Source organism: Platalea leucorodia (genome assembly GCF_965183815.1).
Source record: "Platalea leucorodia genome assembly, chromosome: 4".
Classification (NCBI taxonomy): domain Eukaryota; kingdom Metazoa; phylum Chordata; class Aves; order Pelecaniformes; family Threskiornithidae; genus Platalea; species Platalea leucorodia.
In genome coordinates this window covers 40,409,191-40,431,503 of record NC_138826.1, presented here as the reverse complement: position 1 = coordinate 40,431,503, position 22,313 = coordinate 40,409,191, and the positions used below count along the sequence as shown (strand labels likewise).

Sequence of the window (22,313 nt, the reverse complement as noted above, 5' to 3'; positions counted from 1 at the left end):
CAGGGTTTAAAGCTCAAAAACCTCTCAAATGCTGTTTCTTCAATCACTCATTCTATAGTTTCTACACACAACTGCCTACGTTCATTAACCTTGCAAAGAGAAACTATCAAACTAAGTGACATAGTTAAGAAAAGTGCTGTAATAACCTTCTCTACTGAACTTCAAAAGTAATGCACACAAAAAGATAAATAAAGGCTTTATGCAAAATACAAGGTCCTAAGTATTTAATGACAGGATTTGGAACAAGGCCAGTTTTTACTGTGACGACATGAAAAAGGAAATTAATTGACTACACAAGTACATAGATTAATAAGGTTAATTAAACTTACAAATACTGAATGCCTGAAAAGATAAGTGATTTGAATAACGTTTTGGGGGCAAAACCAGGAATCAAACCCAGAATTAAACAGAATTAAAATTTAACAGCTGCCATAATATATGATTCTATAAATTCCATCTCCATCTGTCCCAGACCGATAGAGCTTTGTAGTTAACAAGATTTGAGAAACACGGTCTAAAACATACAGAAAGAAGTCCAAAACAAGATTTATTTTACTTTCCTAAGAAAGTTTTTGCATCCAGCAGTATCAGCTTCATTACATTAACATTTAATGGATTGAAAGTTTTGCAAAACAGGTGCACATACTACTGCAGCAATAAGTGGTTTTCTTGGAAGGAAAAGGAGACTTACAGCTTACAAAGACACATTCTTGGCCACTATATAAGCTCTGTTCAGACTCACTTTACACTTGAAGGGAACTGGACTTCAACATTTGACCTGCAACCTTTCCGCAGCAACACTTTCAGGGACCTGGCCCTGACCAGATCGAGTGATTACCAACCTTTCCAGTAGCCCTACATTTTTCAACAAATGAAATGCTCAGCAACGTTGGTCTGACTCATACCGACCTAAAGCAAATCCTGCAGAAACCGTGAGCCATGCCAGTTCAGCTCCCAACGGCTTTCCTTGAAATGAGTGTTCCAGTCAGGCGAGTGCAAGGCTCCAGAGCCACATTCAGTACACATTTATGTTGTATAACAGTGTCAAGGAAACAGTACAGTTGCTCTCTGGAGCAGCACACTGGTGAAAAACGCTGGGCTGCCAGAACATAGATGGCAACTATACACCCTCCTCATCCTTCTAGGGCTCAGCAGTACAACTCAGCCATTAGTTGCAATAGGAAAAGCAGTAATGAGTTTCTATGTGTCAGGGGTGAACAGGACTGTGATGGAGATATTCCTAGACTTGAGCTAACAAAATATAACACTAACATAGAGTAGGTCAAAATATTTTCTCAATATCTTCCTTCAGACATTTCATTAAGTCTCTATCCATTATATTTTTACTTGAGTATATAAGTGTATTTACTGAGAAATGCAAACATAACCCAGTTTTGTTTTCTGCTAATAATGTTTACTCTGCAGTTGGAAATTAATATGCTGATGGACTGAAGGCAAAGGGTTGAAAATAAATAAAACCTTAAGTGAGGTTTGGAGATGACTTTTACAAACATTTCCTCTAAATTGTTCTGTGGCTTTATAGCAAGATGCATGTTTAAGAGCTGTAAACCATGAGCATATGCCAAGCTGCAAATACCCAAACATGTTTCTAATAAATAATTTAGTATGTGTCCATATGCAAGGATGGCTTAAGTCACATGTGCATATGTGCAGGGAATGAAAAGAAACTGTTTAAAAGAGACAAAGTGATCCACCACTGAGAAGCCGCATTTGAGGTAATGGCAAAACAGTCCCAGAGGAGGCGTTCATTTAATGGCTCTAAATAAAATTTGTCCTCCTGTACAACTGAAAGTACTGTTACTGCTCAAGACTAATTCTACTGTGAGCAAGAGATAAGTGATAGAAACTTTACTGCCTGCAGTTTTACCATGTTTTATCTTTTTGCTTTCATTTCTGACCTTCAGCACAATGGCCGTTTATGCCGCGACGTGTGAAATAAAGCGCTCTGCGTAACCAGGATCTGGGGCAGAACCTCCAAATTAACTCGCACTGCTGATCTTAGGCAGAATTGTTTCAGCTCACACAAGGTGAACAGGTAATGCGCTAGTCCACTGCATAGCTTATTCTCCATTTTCAATCACAAAGTTACCTAATTGTTCTTACAAGAGAGCCCTTGAACATGGGTCATACCTCTGCAACAGGAAACGAGGCAGAAATTAAGATACACAGATAAATTAAAACAGGTTATTTTGGTATCATAAATTTAAAGCAGAGTAAGAACAGCACATAATTCTTAAGGCCAGTTCAGGAGTTTTTCTGTAAAGAGAAAACACACAAAATCTCTTCATAGGCCAATGAAGTCTTTGACCTTCAGGCAAATTTACACAAAGGTTTAGGTGGGTAACGTTTTTTGCCATCCTCTGTCCCTTCTCAGCTCTCTCATTTTCTTGCTCAATATGCTCTGTGCCCTGCATAGTTTATGCTGTATACAGAAATGAGAGATGCCTAAAGAAACAGAGTGGATTTAAATTACTTATATGAAATATTATTGCATTATGGCTGCACACTCCAACCATCAATGCGGAACTAGTTTAAATATCTGAACCACAAGAAGAAAGTATTGATAGAAAAGTGGAAAACAGGACAGCAAAATTATAATAATATAAAAAAGATGGAATTAAGTACTTCAATAGGTTTAATATTAATCAGTCTTTCCAGTGATAATTATTATTTACCACACATTTAACTGTTTTAAATGACAGATTTCTCAATCAGCTATTGTCTCTCTCTGGAAGCACAATAAAATACCTATAAAAGCAGAAGGAAAGATCAGGTAAGAAATTCTCAAGCTGAAAGGGACAGAATATACAGACATTTACACTTAACTGAGAAAATACTCTCCTCAAACAAGGGCTCAAACAATCTCACAAGTACTCAGAGTAGACAATTGAAATAAAATCTTCCCAAACCAATTATGTTTTCAACACCCCAATGGTACTGCCATAGCCCCTGCCCAAGAAGTCTGGGAGCAGAGATTTCATGCTCCACTCTGCATCCTCAGAAAGTGGAGGGAGGTCATCCCCATAAAGGGGACAAGCTCCTCTATCATGATACCCTCCGCCTTTCTGAAAAATACACAAGCAGCCATGCAAAGCTGCACCTAACACGTAACAACTGGAAGGCAAAAGGTAGATTACCCACCACCACCAGGCTCCCAGATGATACCAATGCAACTCGGTAGCACACAAATTTGTTTCCACTGTTTTGCTCACTTCTCTTAAAGACTATAGGGAAAGGAGGAAAATGCGTTGCTCTAAACACCCAGGGCTGGGAGGATTGGGGGGGGAAAAAAAAAATTTCACTAGTAATGAATTTTTTTTCCTGCTATTTGTGGTTATTTTCAAGCAAAGCCTAAGGATTTTTTAATTTACTTTTTTTGTTTTTTTAAGAGTGTACCAGGCAGCAAACACAATCTAAACTATTAACTAAGATGGTTGAGTTTTTTTTTCCAAGAGTAAAATCAAAACAATTTCCCACAAAATGGGACAACAAGCAAGTACAAACTGGGGTTATTTGTACCTTTTCATGCAACTGCACTCAGCAGAAAAAGAAAAAAAAAAAAAAATCTTAATCCCTTACTACCCTCAGGATAAAAAAAGCAAAGTGGCTACTACATGAGAGCACTTACACTGCCATACCAGAAATTCACATTTTTGTAGAAAGATGACATGCTTCATAAAAGAAATACTTTCTTGATCATCTCTGAAAATAAGTCTGAATAGAGAGTTAAGTGAAAGCCAGTGCTTATGTGTAAATGATCACGAGATCATGCAGATTCGCTCAGGTCAGTGTTCTTTTTCTAACCTACTTTCTCTGATTAGAGAAAGTAGTTTTTACAGACTGATCATATCTGACCTGGGTCATTTTCCTCTGGCAACTATCACAGCTGATCGTCATCTCACAGCAGAGAATCTCAAATGATTCTTAAACCAATGATGAGATAGGGTTACAACATGAGTTAGCTCCAAATATCGAGAACAAGCTAAGTATATCGTCAAAATCACTGTATTAGCAGGTTTGGTTTTGTTTGTCTGTTTGTTTGTTTTTTTAAAAAAGGTCTGCTTTCCATTTGAGAAGGTATTTATAAAGCAGAAGCAAATAGTGATCAGGCAGCACAAATCCACCTTCCCGGCCATAGGAAACCCATGGGTATTTGTGGCACCACAGACTCAGTGGCTACTCGTAACTCCACAAGACAAATCCCATTTCTCACACTCCTGTAACACTGACTGACAGACTCGGTGCCTGCAGCCCGAGCAAAACAAGGTAAGCAACTTCCCAAATACCCCAGCAACCTGAAATCATTACTACTGGCATTACCACAATATGCAGGCATCTTAAGATGACTCAGCTTTTTTTTTTACATTAGTTAGTTTATAAACTCAGATCATCTGGCAATGTAAAATTAGTTGAAAAACAACCCCTTTCCCAAAACAGCCAGAATTTTCTACCCTCCACCTCTGACCACATTATGAACTCACACAGTCTGAAAGGAACCACGTGTTGACCTTGCAGATGGAAGTGTAGAGGAGGGGAAAAAACTCACTCTCAGAACTCTTATATTTTCCAAACTAATTTTAATTTTTAGCAAAGGCAAGTTTAAAGCCTGACTTCCCCACTACTCATTTCCAACTTCACAATTTAATTCTAGAAGGGGCCAGATCTACTTCAGGCATTAGCTAAGTTCAAATGCTCTGCACAATATTTACGTCTAAACTTTTCCTCTTACCGTTTCTGCCCTCGTGCTTTTTCGTCCTTGCGATGTTTCTAATCTGCGTAATTTCATTGATCTGATCGATGCTCTTTATACAAGCAGTCACACAGCATCAGTGTGGGAAGGCAAAAGGTAACTGCTGCGACGGGCAGTGGAGGAGCAGGAACATAACAGTCTCTCAGACCAAACGGTCTCACAAAGAAATAATTTGTGTCTCCTCTAAGCTAATTCTGGTGGCACAGGTTAACACAGATGGCCTTACAGAGCCGCCCTCTTGCTTTTTCCCAGAAGGAACAATTTACTAAGGAATTCATACTCCTGCTCTTTGCACGCTTCCAGGGTCTGAAAATATTTGCAGTTGAAACACCAGAAAGTATAAACCCTCAGAACAGCACATTCCCTTTGAACACACAAATACTTTAGCACCACAGCTGTTTTAGAAAAGCACAGGAGCTGCTCTACTTCATTCCAAGTATCATAAACTCAGGCAGGTCAGAGCATCCTTAAGGCCAACTTTGGGTACTGAAACCAGTCGTTTCATACATGCTGCAATCTCATTTAGCAACATCTTCTGCCTCATGTTTCCTGGCCCATGCACCTCCAAGAGGATAAACCATTTAGATACTCAGATACTTTAAATTCATAGCACACTACTTTGCCTGATGCCCTGCAAAACAAAGGCCGTGTGATAACTCTAATGATTTATTTTTGGACTAGAAGGCTTATGCTTTAGGGGAAAAAAAAAAAACTTGATTTAAATTTTTTCAGCACTGTAGGTATCTCTGTACCTTAAATATCAAGTGAATGTATTGTACTCGCAAAATCCACATGTTTATGCAGGGAGTTAGGCATTTACGAGATGTTGCAAATACAGCTCCTGATGTCATACCCTATGTCCAGCTCCTGAGCTCTACCTGCCTTTTGCTCATTCAGGACAACAGTATTGGGTCTCTCCTCCCCCACCCCCACCCCCAGCCTTGTGCATAGCTTGAAGGAACTTAATTACGTTTAAAACTTTTATCTTTCCTTCAAATCTTGCTGAAAATATCCCCATGGCTCTCACTGATGCTTTTTAAGCACTTATAGCCCAGACTGATAAACAGACGTGAATAACATTAACGAAGATCGGAAGACAGCAAATGCAGCAAGTCAATACAGCTCAAGTAGGGCATATGCCACAGCAGACACTGAACTCTCTCTTAATACTGTTAAATCACTGCTACCTTCAAATGCTTAATTCCTGATTATTTTTCAGAAAATAGTATTTTATTACTTAAGTCAGCTGATGAATTTTTTTTGTTCCCAATACTCCCACTGCCTTCTACTATCCTTGAATGCCGACCTCCACTAACAGCATCTGGTCTCCTCATCCATCTAGACGGGAAGTGCTCAGGAGCATGGCTGAGATCTTAGAAGAATTACCACCCAAAAAAGCCTTTTTCCATTAACTTCAGCGCAACCAGGATTCACCTCCAGTCTTCACTGAAACGTAAATCAGTGCTTGCAAACTTTAATTAAAACCGCTTCTCTCTCTGGGCCCGTGTTCAACGCTCATTTGCTCTACAAACAAACGACTCTAGGCTTCTGTAAAAACCAAAAGGGTTTATGATGTGGTAAAACATTTCTAGTTATGTGCCACTGAACTGTTTACCTGTTCTCCCAAAATATTTTATTTCAATATCCTACAATACAGGAGAATATTTTTTTTCTTTTGAGGTTTTTCAGATGAAAAGGTTTTGTAAAACTTCAGAGGAAGAAGCTGCAGTGCAGCTATACATCTGAGACAGGCCTGTCATTTAGTATTAGCAACTTTTTAATAGCTATATAACTAATGAAGTGGATGGAGATACACAAACTTCATTTCTAGCTGTTTTCAGTGCATTTCCAACTTGTATTAACCAGACCATGTACCGCTAACAAAAAGTGAGTTAACAAAGCTAATAAAAAGACCTGAAATTACCTTTATAACGCCTTCCCCAGGCCTCATATCTGTATAAATCTTGACATTGTAGGATATATTGGAGAAGGTTGGAGAATTATCATTTGCATCAATCACCAGGATATTGACTGTCACTGGGACACTTTCCTGTACACCATCAGAAGCTGTCATCTTCAGGGTAAAAAAAAAAAAGCAGAACAGTAACATATTTTAATAGTGTGTTCTTAATGCAATTCCAACTATGAGAAAATACAGTATGACAACTAAAAATCAGCATTTTGTTTTTCATTTTTGTCTGCAGTTACAATTACAGGAGGCTTTAGCTGAGCTTGAGCCTGCAGTGTGCAAGACTCAGGGCAAAAGCAAAATGAAACTGCCTTTAAAACATACTGTGTCAGATTAGCATGAAAAATGAGAGGGAATAACTGCTTCCCAGGGTTGAGGCAGGGATCTCAGCTGCAGTCCATGGCTGGAAGGGCAGAGCCCATCCCCAGCTGCACTGAACACCCTCAAGGAGCAGGGGCTGGCCACAGCAGCTCACAAACCTGTCTAACACACCTGGGCATGACCACACACAGGAGCTGCTACACATATGTTAAACCTCAAAGGCAGCATTTTACGGTGGGACTTAAAGAGCTAGGGGCCTTCTTACTCCATAGAGTTCAATCTGAGCTCTCCTTTCAAATGCTAAACGGACAGAAAATATGGAGGCATTGATTGGGAGCCCCTGCAGAAGAACGGGGTTTCCCTACAGCACATTTGCAAATTGCTTTACGGCTGTTAAGATGTGTACTCACAGACTGGGAAATGCCTGAGGGAGTGTTAAGATCAAGTGGAAAGGCCATTACAGGTGTCACGTTCCTAGCTCAAGGGCCGAGAAAAGAAAAGGCAAAGGTGGCCTCAAAGGCCCTGCCGGGTACAAAAGAGAAGAGTCAGACTGTGTCATGGGAGGGTGGTGAGGAGCAGGATACAAACCTGGGACCATGGAGATGATGCTGGTAGGGGGATCTAAAATGAAATTTTGCTATCAAACCAAACACATACATTTTGGAAGAGCACACTACCCCAGTTACCAAATCCCTCCACCCACCCACCCACCCCACCTGGTATTGCTGCTGCTCATCCTTCAGTGTTTTTTCTTCTTCTGTGGCATTTTAATGATCTACAATGATATTACAACTAACGATTTTTCAACACTTGCTCTGAACAATGCCTGATGTGCTTTCAAGTGTATTTAGCTTACCGAGAAGGTGTAAAGCTGCTGGACTTCTCTGTCAACAGGCTGCAGCAGGGTGAGGTAGCGGGTGATGCCACTCTGAGTCACAGTGAAAAACGTATTGTAATCGTTCAGAAAGAGATGGAGCTGGGGATCCTTTGTCTTTAAACACGATTAAAAAAAGAACATTTTATTATCAGTTCATATATACCATTAAGTTTCCAATTACTCAATGCAAGCGTTTGTTTTAGTTGAAACCTAAATAAGCAGAAAGTACAAATACTGTGACTAACTGAATCTACAAAACTGTAAAAAAAAAGTAAAAAATAACACTTCTGATCTAAAAATCTAATCTTGATGAAAAAATGTATTAAAAATACACTTTCACCTACAGAGTAAGTAAACCCAATGGTAAACAAATACCTGTAATCTGCTAGCTTTAAATGATTTTTTTTTTCATTAAAACAATAATTTTTAAGCCAAATATAACTTACCAATATAAGAAACCAGATTCAAGCATTTGTCTTCAACCATATTAAAAACAAACAAAACTTATTTTGATTAATGGAGCAATGAAACAGTGGAGTTGATGCAATGAAAAAACATAATCATGTGTTAAAGCATATTGCTAAATAGATACTGTTCAGAGATTCTTCTTTATGTCTTGAAAAGAATCAAAATATATTGATGCAGAATTATGAACCTCTCAGTTGATCAGGTGAAAACCATAGTAAAGCAACTGTGGTATAATTTTCAACTGGAAGTAATATTTTAAGGTAAAAAGGAGAAAACAAACAAACAAGTCAAGGCATTGTAAATTTATTACTCGTGACTTCCCTAGGTAGTCCGCTGGGAACGCAGATTTCAGGTCTGGATGGCTCCACGTGCAACTGGGTGAGCACCAAGAGTGGTGCTGCAGTTCTAATGCTGCACGCAAAACCATGCAACAACATAAAGATAGGGCAATGCCTCATGAGATACCCTGAACAACCACTCAGGAATTCATCCTTCCATTTCCATCCACTCTCCTAGCATGGTTGGCAGATTATAAAGAGTACAGGGAACAAGAACGAAATCTTCCCTGGGGAAAAAGACTGAAATTAATTTGGGGCAAACAGAATCTCAGCTAACAGAAAGGGGGAGGAATGTTTCTGCCACAAACAGAATCAGAAGTTATTACTGTATTCACAGGGAATAGAGCAGATTAATTAAAGTCCAGAACCTCAAGCCAGTTCCTTCCAGTGTGAATTTACCAGATGGATACAAAGCTGCAAAATGGACTTCCTACCCTTAGTCCCTACCCTGCAGTCTGCTGGATGCCAGCACAGAGCCAGCAAAAAAGGTGTTTAAGCTCTGTACGGCCTGGTGCTTCTGAAAAGCCCCACAAATTAAGGCACTTTTCTGGGATGTCTGTGTTGTTGAAATGACAGAAACATGAATCGTGACCAGGATGAAATATCTCAACATCTCCCCCCATCTCTTTAAAGATGCTACTGCGTTATGAACTGATTAGACTGCAAGGGTCACTCTATATTACAGTTAAATTTTAAAATAAACCACATTACCTTTTATTGCCTACAGCATTTCAACAAACATTTCTGTGTCCTTGTATGTAATCTGGTTAATTTAACCTGACTTAATGTGCTACTCTCTGTCATTAGTTATTCAGTTTACTTCTGTTATATGAGGCGAGGTTACAAAAGAGGAATGCAAACGTGATCGGGCAAAACACAAAAGGCTGGGAGATGAGTCCTATAAAAACCGTTTTGAACTGCCCCAAATAACGTGTAGATGAGGAATCAGAGGACTAGTACCATGAATAAAACATAACAGAAAATCCAGTGGCTGCACAAGGCATAACTTGAAAAGTATTTTTACCAGCTACTCTCCAACATAATTCTACAGAACCCGCCCCATACAGAGTAGGACACGCAACACGGTCAGAAATAGCTGAATTCAATTATCCAAAAAGTGGCATTACGTTGTTGTTCTCTGAAGATTTTCTCAACCTGAATCCAAAACGCTTCTAGAAGGTTAACTCCTACCCTGTCATTATTACCGTTCCTACATAATTGAAAAAACAGACCACTGGAAAGTTCACCAATCCTTACAGTACAGCAGGCATAAACACTTGAGCTAACTCTAACATGCACTAAGTGTCATAACGAACAACTACGAGGACAGATTACTACAACAGAAGGAGAAAGAGAAACTTATTTTAGCAATCCAAAATACTCTAAAGCACACATTTTGGAAGGCTAAGATTATACTATTTAAATGAGAAACCATTTCAGTTGCCGAAAGCTACGTGAAAGAAATATCAAAGTGTTCCAAATGAGTGGTTTCCTATTGCCTAAAGCTTTGCTGCAACTATGCCAGCTTTCAGTAAAATTAAAATTCATTTTACAGCTAGCAATGCAAACGACAATCTCTTTTTTCCATGAAAAATTACAGGAGGTAATTGCCAATAATTGTTCACTTTGTAGACACTACAAAGTCAGTCAAAAATTTTATTTACAAAAACCCTGGTTAGTTGTTACAGTTCTTGCTTGTCATGCCATTTTGAACACTAATAAACAGTCTTTTTTTTCCTAATTTGTTCTTGAGAAAAACCAACAACGGAGGTCCCATACACTTCCGAAGTAATCTATCCTATTCCTTAACTATTCTTGTATTAGAAATTTTATCCTAATGTGTAAGTTAAATTGCCTTTACTGCAATCAATACCTATTTCTACTACCTTCCATGAATATCAGACCTACAAAGCAATTTATTTTCTTAATCTTGGCATTGTTACGCTTTTACATTTTTATCACATTTTATGCTGAAAGAAAGTCTGCTCGACTTAACTGTGAACATTTTATGTGGCAGATACTGTGAGAGAGTACGATTATGGGAAACAACCCATCTATGTTGCCAACACTATTTCCAATACTTGAATTTTTTTTAACGATTATTTTATTTTGGGGCCTCGACTTAAGCCTTGCGATTTCTGACTACATTAGTGAGTCATGTACACTACCTTGTCTCTGATAAATTGTTTAGCATATATATTTAAGTAGAAAACTATCAGAATCCCCACAAACGAGTATACATGCAACCTGCAAGGACCATTTCAAGCATGCAGTTCAAACCTGATATGGTTTACATACTTCAAACTGACCAGTAGGTACTTTTTAAATTAAAAAAATACTTTTTTGTAATACTTAAGATTTCTATAAAGACGTATAATTATTTAATGAACATAAAGCAATCACAACGTAACCACGGTACAACTTTATGCCCTAAACGAATCTGGTCCAATGTGCTTAAAGGGGTCTTTGCAGGCTTCACAAAACAAGTGACAGTCCCAGTCTCAAACACCGAGAGGGCAGAAGAAACTGAAGGAGGACAGGGGGAAATAAATAAATAAATCACACGATTAAAACTAAAAGTAATTTTGCAAACATAATACCCAATACCTACGGGAATGGCACCTGGTGCAAGCTACAAAGAAAAGCACATGATACAAAATGAATACAAGTAAAGAAACACAAACCCGATGCTGATGGACATCATAAAAGCAGTACATTCGGGGGAAAAATGGTTACAGACAAAAATACAATAAAATGAGATGCAGAAAGAGCTCCAGTGCACTCTTAATAAACAAAGCCTGGGTTTGAATTTTTTCTGCTTGAAAATCTCTGGAGAAGTTCCTGAAAGTTTGAAAACCTGTGCGGATATTAATCTTACATTTCTGCTGCTCCTTTCCTCCCACAAGGGCTTACAAGCTCTTCCTAAATTGTAGTTTTCTACAGTTTACTAAGATTAAACCAAAATTATATGATATTGTCAAGAATGAGCTGACAATGACACATATTCTGTATGTGTTTCAACATCCCCAAAGACTTTTTGGAGGGAATATATTTGGCTGTTAAATTTGCCAGGGTAGCCAGAACAAGCTCCAAAAGTATCAGAACTGCTTAGGCTTCCTGATTGCTGGCACAAGCTTGTCTCCAAAAAGCTGTAACGATAACAACGATAATTTAATGACACATCTTGGTTTTCCAACATTCTTCATGTGGAGGATGATCAGCACTGAAACGCCCACGGAAGAGAGTTGTTTTGTTGAAGAGATGTTTCCAGCATTTGCCCTACTCGTTTCTGGGTGAAAGCAGAAGATCTTTTCCACTCATGTCTTTCATTGAAAAAAATCTGAGATTCACGGTCTTGCAGAGGTGAAGCAAGTAAGATTCTCAGTCCCACTGACAAAGGGTTTGCAATCAGACTGTGTTGGCACTGACCTCGTTGCTTTTCTCTAACTTGTGTGAGATGAATTCTGCAGGGCCTGATGAGATGGTCCTCCACATTCACAATAGCTTGGATGGAACAGACAAGGTAGACACAGCATCTGGAGTGAACTTCCTGCATCTTTAACATTACCATTAGATATCAGCACAGCTTCCTGAGAAGTCTGCGTGATGGCTTTAGTCGTAGAACTGCTTAGATCAACAGAACCCAAGGAGAAGAACAAATCAAGTCTAAATTCTGAGCAACTGAAAAACTAGGGGAGGTAAACCAGTCTGAGAAGACTTTGCCCAGGACACCCTATGAATAGTTTTTTCTCCTTAAACATTTTTTTCTTTAAAGTGAGTTCATTTAAAAAATATTTAATTGTACAACTCAAAATAATAACAAAAAAGCTCTTCACCATTTACGTCATCTCCACTTCGGAGGAAAAGATGTCAAAAGACTAATGAAAGAACCAGGATGGATGCTGAGCAGTGCTTTAATTCTGAATTCTTTCCATCACCACCAAAACCTCTCCAGCCCTTGCACAGAGCAAGGGTTGAGGCACAAGCATGACTATAAAGTTGGGCACTAAAAAGCGCTGCAACGCTTTTTAAACTTTTTCAAGTTGAGGTGCAAAGGGCCATGCCCCTCCCTGAATCAAAAGCTGACAGAAAAGTTCTGAAAAAAAACATCTTCTGTTCCTCATTCAAGTGAGCCACTCCTGGGAGGGGGCAAGAAACAAATGCCAGCATCTTCAGCACTTCCACTAATTAGCAGTAGCATTTGTTTAAAACAGGGCAGATACAGAGAGAAAACAAATTCCTTGAGGACTCCAAGGAACTCAAAGACAGAAAGAATAGCTTCAGAAGGCAGAAAATGTTAGATATTCATCCTATACAAATAAAGGAAGAAATACAATGCTACAGTAGTGATTCAGTGTTAAGATTTTTATTTTTCCTTCTAAAGCAGAAAGATTCAGAAAAGAAAACAAGCCTATCTTTATAAATCCTAAGAAAGAGAAGCAGCCTTTTTGCTTTGCCTTTCCCTTTTGTTTGTTTTAATAATGATATTAATGGACTGTTACATTTGGGAAGACTATTTCCTGAATTATTATTCTGTAATGTGACTATTAGAGTGTCACAGAAGTGCTGTACAGGGATAGCAGTGTTATGAGAACTCTCCTCTCGAGAGAATACCAGCTGCAAAACAAATTCAAACAATAACAGTGAAAGATATAAGCAATCGGGCAAATATTAGAGAAAAACGCTTCAATATTTAAAATGCTTCAGTATTCCCAGACTAAAAAAAAAAAAAAAAAAAAAAAATCCATTAATTGTTCTTATCTGCATATGTCATTGAAAATCCATAACCTGCATTTGTAGTTACATTTAAAAGTTATTTTATCCATTATTTGTTCTGTCCTCTCGGGCTGCTACTGAGATGCCTTTATGCAAAATAATAACTTTTTAAAATTTCTCACAAGTTCTCTGGAAACACGGATGTTGAGCAACCATCTACTTAGTTTAACTTCATCTTCATAGACAATGGAAGCATAAACCAAGAAACTGGTCTGGCATCATATTTCACTGCCCAGGGATGCTGCACTGGGCTGTAGGCATCTGCAGAAGCATCAGGGTTCCTGCACAGGTCCTTTTCTGAATGTGTGCTGGGACATGTTAAATGCTTTTGAACACATCCTGCCACACCTTATAAACATGACATCAATTCTGTGTTCTAATGAGCAATGCACAAATTACCTTACACCCCGAGTTTATTCGTCCGATTATTAGTTTATTTACTGCATGTGGTATCAATAAACACCTTGGTAATTGAGTAGTATGTAACAGATATGAACGCTGATTAGCTTCTGTCAAATTGGAAGTTGAATTCTGCTGGTTTTTGTTTGGGTTGGTTTGGTTTTTTGGTGGTGTGGGGTTGTTTTTTGTTTTTTGTTGTTTTTTTTTTTAAGAGACATTTGACAAGATTGGGCATACAAGGCAGTGAAGTGGTTACTGTGTAACTTTTTCACCAACCCTAACCACCAGAGTAGAAGAAATTAGTAGTCTCCCATGGAAGCAAGAGAGTAAGGAAGCAAGTGGCTTGGGAAGCCTTATGTAAACAGCAATCAGATCATACTGTTTAAATTCCTCATCTCAGCTTTGGTTTACTCAGGTCTTAAGGTAATCGTGTGGCTTAATTTAATTTATGCCATTTAAACAGACCACTTAATTATATCAGCACTTGGCAGTGCTGCTCAAGTTAAAGGTCTGTTTGCAATGTCACATCTATAAATTAGTTTTTGGAAGGTTTATAGCAGGACCCTATTATAATTCCCACAAGGTTTAAATTTAGAATGTGTTTTGTTTTTTTTCTTAAGATACACAGTTAGGATGACCACTTTCTCCATGCATTTACCTGAGGACAGGGAGTTATTTTAATATGAAATATAATCTCAACTGATTTGTCCATTAGAAGACTGAATACATTAAGTTTAGCCAGTGTCAGTATTGGGAACTACCACGCACAGGAACGTAGAGGATCTATGTCTTCTCATCAGCAATCCCTACTTACTAGATACATTAACTTACTAAGATACAATGAAGCCATCAGAACATTAAGACCTGCAAAAGTTAATAAGCATTACCTGTGCTTACTAACCCACCCTGAGCTACCATCTAGTCCCAGCAAGAAGGTACCTGTCATTTTAGTTTGGCCATTTTACGTATGAGTTATATGCAGTTGCTGCACTCCCAGCCTTACTCTGCTGGAAGTGTCATGCCCACAACAGGTTATAAGCACTATAGGAATCACTGATGTGTGTTAACACACAGGCAGTTAAATCTGATTCTCTCCTCCCTCACATCCATGTTACACCTGCATCGTTTCATCGAATTGGAAAGAGCTTAAGCATCAACAAAACATGCAAGAGAAGACTGATACAGTCATAGCATCTGGCACCAGGTTCCCTGAGTAGTTCAGGTTGCTGAGACAGAGCAACCCTTCCCTCCCCCCCGTATCTCCCAGGCTTGGTAACGAGCACTTACGGCCGTGCTGCTGGTCCTTATCCCCCCATACCTAAGGGCAGTGGCCTTGCAGGTACAGAGCCATCCTAGCAGCAAGGAGAAGGACAGAACATGAGGGCCACCGGCCAGATTCCACCACAGCCCATCTGCCCTGGCACACAGCATTGCATTCCAGCAGGGCCAGAGATCTTCAATATTTTGTCCTCACTTTGGGGGGATGGGGTGGGGTGTCAAAATTAAGTCTTTAAGCCACATCGTTTCCCAGTCTAGAAATCCTTAGCAGTTATCCATCATGCAACACTGAAATATTACACTTTTTCAATAATACACAAAAATAAATCAGTGGAAAACTTTTGGCTCCATCTCATTTTGTGTCATGTGGCTGAATTCGATTTTCACTAACTTAACCAAACTCCTGTTATTCATTATCCAATGAAAATAAAAACATGATGTAAAACAACCAAGTGTTAAGTTCACTAGGAAATACTCTTGGGCCCTTGAATGGTCATTTCCTGTGGGCATGAAATTTCAGGTCTATTTGTACTGAGACACATAAATATTTAACAACTTCTGATCAGCTGCCTAAAGCAGCTCATGTTCAAGAATGATAAACTTGTTTTTCATCACCTTTGGACACAGATTAAGTTATGTTAATGCTCTCAATTGAAATATCTGCTGCAGATTGGACAGATTTTTTTATTAGTAGTGATGCAGTTAAAACTACAAATATTTGGGCCACACCTATGTTGAAATTTGTAGTGCAGGCAAACACAAGTATATTAATGAATCAGCCTATTCAATATCCAAATACTGAGGTAACTTCACGGGAACATGCTGATGCACTACACAGAAGGCACAACAGTAAAATGGGGAGCCCTATGGTCAAACTGCTTGTGAAGAATTTCAGAGCGCCCCTCAAAACTTGAGGCATTGAACTTGTACTGACAAAATCAGTAACAGAAAGCACTTTCGGTGAGGAACACAAATACCAGGATTACATTACAAACCTCATGAAGTAGTTCATATTAAAGGAACAAATTGCTCTTCTATGCAGAAATTTCTGAAATTAAATATTTGCAGTTTGAGAGTATACAAACTTCATGTGTTGTACTAACTACCTAGTAGTTACATGATTCATTCAAAGAGCCAGCCCAAATTCAGGATTGAACAGTTCATTTTCAGTCTTGTATATGATCTAACATGTAGTTACAACAAAGAACCTTGTAGTATCAAATCTGCCTTTGACATCTTGTGGGTAGAGCTGTACAACTGCCAGGGAAAGGTTAATCAGAGCACTATTACCTACAACCTGAAAAACCTCTGGTGGTTAATGAAGTCCAAAGTCTTTCTCTCATCCCTTTAGTGTAACAATATCACCTACTAGGAAACAGGAGAGAGTCCCACAAAACCACCAGCATGGAAAACTGTCACATAAATTTAAGTGTGTGAACTAGGACACTGAATTATCTTTAATTAAAACAGTTGTTTCAAATTATTTCAAGCACAACGGATTCAGCCTCTCCCTCACCAGCCATGCTGCGTGACTTCTTTTACCACTGTGAACTTTGCATGCACAGTAGGATTTTCCTAGGTCATTGCAGCTACAAAGCCTTGAGGGCAAATACTTCAGTCCCTGGAACATCGGTGGACTGCAAGATAGAGAAACACCAGCAGCACATTGTGAATTAACACTGAGATTTTTCTGTACTATTTTCGTCCGTCCATCGCCCAAACTGGCAGTGTAGCAACCCAGGCAGAAACGGTTCACAACAAGCTCTCCAGCTTGCCAAAAACCCTATTCTGAGTTTCAGACCATACCTATCAGTCTCACAGACCGAATTGCTCGGTTTCAGCCTTCCACTCTTCAGGTGATTAACAGCCTCTCTTTCTATTTTTGTAAAGTTAATATGCAGTCACAGGTGTTATAAGGTAGGCATAAATAGTGCCCTAAAATTCCAGATTTCTGTAACAGATATGCACCAAGGCATATTTGACCCAAAGGGTTTTACTAGTACTTTCATGAAGGTGTAGATAAAACAAAATAGACAGTAATTTGCTCAGGGTAAAAACATCTAAAATATCCCCATATTTTTTTGTTTAATACACATAAGGATCACAGAACTAAAAGCAGTGTTCCGAGAAAAATCTCTCAAATTAGTAGCTTAAAAAGGACTTAGAACTGTGGACGCTAACTCATACGATTTGATTTCTGTTGTGTTTGGGCACACATCACACTAATAGATTCTACGCAACACAATCAGACAATGTATTGTAAATATAAACACATACCTGATGCCTGCACACCTTTCTTATTCCTATATTAAGCAACCTACAAGGTCCCATTAATTTGATCAAACAAGAAAACTGCTTTGCTTTTTACAAAAGCGATGCTGAACAAGAGTATTTAAGTAATACAAATCAGCAATGCCTGCTGATGACTGCCACCAGCACTTATTCCATACCTTTTATCCAGCCCCTAAGAACGCCATCTCCAACAGCCATTTCTAATAGCCTTCCAACCAATTTTTATGAATGCCCATAAATTGACTGAGATATTTTAATGGACAGGAAGGAGATATTCATTCAAAAATGATCAGAGGGATGGAACACCTCTGCTATGAGGCAAGGCTGAAAGAGCTGGGGGTGTTCAGCCTGGAGAAGAGAAGGCTGCAGGGAGACCTTATTGCGGCCTTTCACTACTTAAAGGGGGCCTACAAGAAAGATGGGGACAAGCTTTTTAGCAGGGCCAATAGCGGTAGGACAAGGGGCAATGGTTTTAAACTAAAAGAGGGTAGATTCAGACTAGATATAAGAAAGAAATCTTGTACAATGAGGGTGGTGACACACTGGAACAGGTTGCCCAGAGAGGTGGTAGATGCCCCATCCGTGGAAACATTGAAGGCCAGGCTGGATGGGGCTCTGAGCAACCTGATCTAGTTGAAGATGTCCCTGCCAGTTGCAGGGGGGATGGACTAGGTGACCTTTAAAGGTCCCTTCCATCCCAAAGCATTCTATGATTCTACAAGAGTTTGGGCTTTAAAATAGCTTCTTAGGACAATAGAAGCATAGAATCATAAAACATCCTGAGTTGGAAGGGACCCACAAAGATCATTGAGTCCAACTCCTGTCCCTGCACAGGACAACCCCAAAGTTCACACCATACGTCTGAGGGTGTTGTCCAAATGCTTCTTAAATGTTGTCAGGCTTGGTGCCGTGACTACCTCCCTGGGGAGTCTGTTCCAGTGCTCCACGATGCTCTGGGTGAAGAACCTTTTCCTAATGTCCAACCTAAACCTCCCCTGGCAGATCTTCCTGCTGTTCCCTCCAGTCCTATCATTGGTCACCAGGGAGAAGAGATCAGCACCTGCCCCTCCTCCTTCCCTTGTGAGGAAGCTGTAGACCGTGATGAGGTCTCCCCTCAGCCTCCTCTTCTCCAGGCTGAACAGAGATCAAGTGACTTCAGCCGCTCCTCGTACGGCTTCCCCTCTAAACCCTTCACCATCTTTGTGGCTCTCCTCTGGACACTCTCTCGTAGCTTCGTATCCTTTTTGCACTGTGGCGCCCAAAACTACACACAGCACTCAAGATGAGGCCGCACCACCGCAGAGTAGAGCGGGACAATATCACCTCCGTCGATGGGCTGGCAATACAGTGCTTGATGCACCCCAGGACACCGTTGGCCCTCCTGGGTGCGAGGGCACACTGTTGGCTCACGTTCAGCTCGCCGTTGACCAGAACCCCCAGATCCCTCTCCGCGGGGCTGCTCTCCAGCCTCTCATTCCCCAGTCTGTACGTACATCCAGGGCTGCCCTGTCCCAGGTGCAAAATCTGGCACTTGCCCTTGTTGAACTTCATACGGTTGGTGATTGCCCAGCTCTCTAATTTGTCTAGACGTCTCTGCTAATAAACCACTCTAATGCAGACAATGATGTCGAAAGCATCTTCCAGTGACAATGGCCTCTTGTGTTTCTCAAAAATAATTAATTTGCCTATGTCAAAAGCAAACCTTTCAAAAACAGAAGACTGTTTTCAGACTATCAGGTTAAGAACTTTATTAAAGAGTATTGGCATATACTATAACCTACGCCTACAACCTAGCTTTCCTTACCTATCTGGAGATAGCGAGAAAAGAAGAACAGAAATAAAAAAGAACAAAGAGGACAACTAGAGAGACAACAGTAATTAGAGGAAAAAGAAACGTTATCAAAAAACACGTAACAGCCTTAGTGAGAACAGAAGAAACGTTAGCCCTAGAGGCATGGTACTGTTACTACTTGGTTACTAATCTTTTGAAGATGCTCAATTTTTACTATGAGTAATGTTACTATCAAAATCCAGGCAGACCAAAGAATGGATTGAACTTTTAGCTTCCTGCCCTCCTATTCCTCCTCTTCCTGGTTTGTGCAAGCTACTACTTCCTTCCACTTTGAGCTTCTCTCTCCCTGTTCCCCATGCTGTGTGGCAGGTTCATCCCTCTCACAAAATGCTTTTTTTTTTCCTCTTCACACTAAGCATTCATCATTTCTAACAGAACACAGTCTTAAGGTGAGCTGAGTAAAATATAGATTAGTTTTTCAGTTCAGACACACTTTCAAATCTATTTGAACTCAGAACAAAAACAAAAAAGAAACCCTAACAATGGTATTAAGATTTTTTTTTATTTATTGATCAAACCAGCTTTGTCTCAATAAAAAATATGAAAAAAGAAAGAACTCTGAAAATAATAAAAATGTAAACACCAGTATGACATTGTAAAAGAACAAGAAACATACCTCCTCCACATCATTGTCCAATACTACGATTTGTAGTGGAGAAGTCAGATTCTGGTTATCAGAGATGGTCGTTCCCACTGGGGAGGATTCGAGGATGAAGCCCTCATACGTAGATCTTGTGAAATAAGGCTTCTGATTGTTCTCATCAAGGACTTCAATATGCAGATTGGCAAAGGCAGGAAGAGGATGGCCGTTGTCTTGTTCAGCCTAAAAAAATACCTCATTTGTCAAAGGCTCTCAGCCAAGTAAAAGTACGAACAGTTACTAACTGGTGGTGGCTTCTATTTAAGAATTGCAATCCAGTTATAAAAACAAATAACAACGTATAGATCACCCTGTTATGAAACTTCGCATCAGGAAAAAAAGAAACACCAAACAAAAATTAGCCAGGATATAAGAGCAAAAAGAGTTTCAGTCACAATAACCTTTTAAGTAGCCACAATAAAACTCAAAGCTATACAGCACACATGAAAACATAGTTCCTTAAACTATCAGTATTGAGAGTTTTGGAAAAATCTTTGAAGGATGAAAGAAAAGTGGAAACTGCTGATTGTACAACAGAACCTACACCCACACCACCAGCAACAGAGCTGAAACCAAAAGATGACAACAGTACACATGGACATATGGTACTTGCTACAGATTACTGGAAGAGCATATTGCCCTGGATATGACTCTTTCTCCCTCTCGCCCAAAACCCATCTTTCTAGTGTTAGATGAGTGGGATTTTAATTTTGGGTTTGCCTGTTTTTGAATGTCAAGCAACATTCTTTACTTCAATTAATAACCCCCACTTTTCAATGGCAGTGCCTCACCCACCAAGATTTACTCACCGATACAGTTTCACCTGATTCATTCTTATTTTCAAACTTCCTAAACATAAAAGCACTAATTGCCCTTTCCAGTGTGCTAATCCAATATAAATGTATGATGCTTTCTTTTTTTTTCATTTACTACCTATGACTAATTAAAGTAAATAAACAAGGGAAGTAGAAGACAACAAGTAATTTGTTCTTTAATTTATAAAGAACAAACCAGTTCTAATTATAGTCCTGCACACGTCTCTGTAGCAAGACAATAGTAGGGTATTGTAAGACAGTTTCCTACTCCTATGGCTTCATTGCCAAAATCTGTAAGCACACAGACCCTGGGACTGCGACCGTAGTGTGCTATTACCTTTCTGCAGACGTGGGAAGTGCATTGTGCAATAAACGTCTCGGGTGTAAAAATATTTCAGAAGAGAGAGAACAGTACCTAAATTATTGTTGTTAACAGTAGTTTTTGTTTGCAGAGATTTGATTTTCGTTCTGGTATTTCCTTCATTTCAAAACAGATAATTCCTCATTTTTCAAATCCAACATCTGAGGAGCTTTCTTCTGGAAACATGCCATTTTGATTTCATCAACTAGTTATTTTTAATTTCTTCTTTAGACACATTTTTTTGTCTGCAAAATGTTCACTCTGCTTTGCTTTGTTTACCAAGCAACAATAGTATGCTGTTGAAGATAAAAACTTCCATTTCAAGTAAAGAGAAGTATAAACATCAAAATTGTTAGGGTGTTCAAAGTAGGTGATGTCACCTTTAGTAATTCGTAAGAAACTCATTAAAACATTTAGTTCTTAAGAAAAATGTATTTTCCTCTTTAAAATACATCAGCATTACTCTTGACCAAGAGATGGGCAACAGTGATAGTGGCACAGATTTAAAAGCAACCACCAACCTATCTGCTTGTACGTGGCTGTTTTCTGACTCACGAGGATAAGGTCAGATCTAGCAAGTGGATGTACGTAAGCATGTGCTAGTATCTGAAATTAATAAGGCTTTTCCTAGGAGATTAATTTTTATTAATGAGAAATCTCTCTTGAAGGAATTGGGAGTTCTACTGGTTAATTCACTGGCACATTAAGATTTCAGTAACCAGGGTGCGGGACGCAACATATTTATCTACTGCTGCTCTTATGTGCTTCTCAGGATACAGGATACTGCCAGTGACCAAACCCATAATTGCCTCAAATAATTACTACCATATTAAGTATGAATATCTTTTTTTCAGCCAGCTTCAATTATTCATATTCAAATAAAACACATAACAGGAAAATAGTACACAGAGCTCCAGTCCACCCGAGGAGAGTGATGCTTCTGGGTGATCCCAACCAGTTTTAAAGAGATTTGCATTAGCTCAGAAAGTTTGCCTTCACACCGGTTGTTGTAAGAGAATCACGTATATTAGTTTTATCAGCATTTAGTTAGAAACCTTGCAATTGCACTCAGTTTCATTCAACAGAGCAGCACTCAAGCATCCCTGGGGAAATCCTGGTCCTGTGGAAGTTAACAGCAATGTATTTCAAACCTGAT

At 39.2% G+C, this 22,313-nt stretch overlaps 1 protein-coding gene across 4 annotated transcripts in view; it reads right to left on the bottom strand.

The window, feature by feature from the left end:
* Window positions 1-22,313, bottom strand: part of PCDH15 (protocadherin related 15) — a gene marked incomplete at both ends in the record, with an annotated part of 380,170 nt that overhangs the window by 181,313 nt on the left and 176,544 nt on the right. For all 4 annotated transcript variants that reach the window (XM_082311053.1, XM_082311051.1, XM_082311054.1 and 1 more), the window contains 3 exons: window positions 6,696-6,845; window positions 7,918-8,052; window positions 19,958-20,164. In XM_082311053.1, coding sequence (XP_082167179.1) covers window positions 6,696-6,845; window positions 7,918-8,052; window positions 19,958-20,164 — 492 coding nt within the window. The remainder of the gene's footprint in view (window positions 1-6,695; window positions 6,846-7,917; window positions 8,053-19,957; window positions 20,165-22,313) is intronic.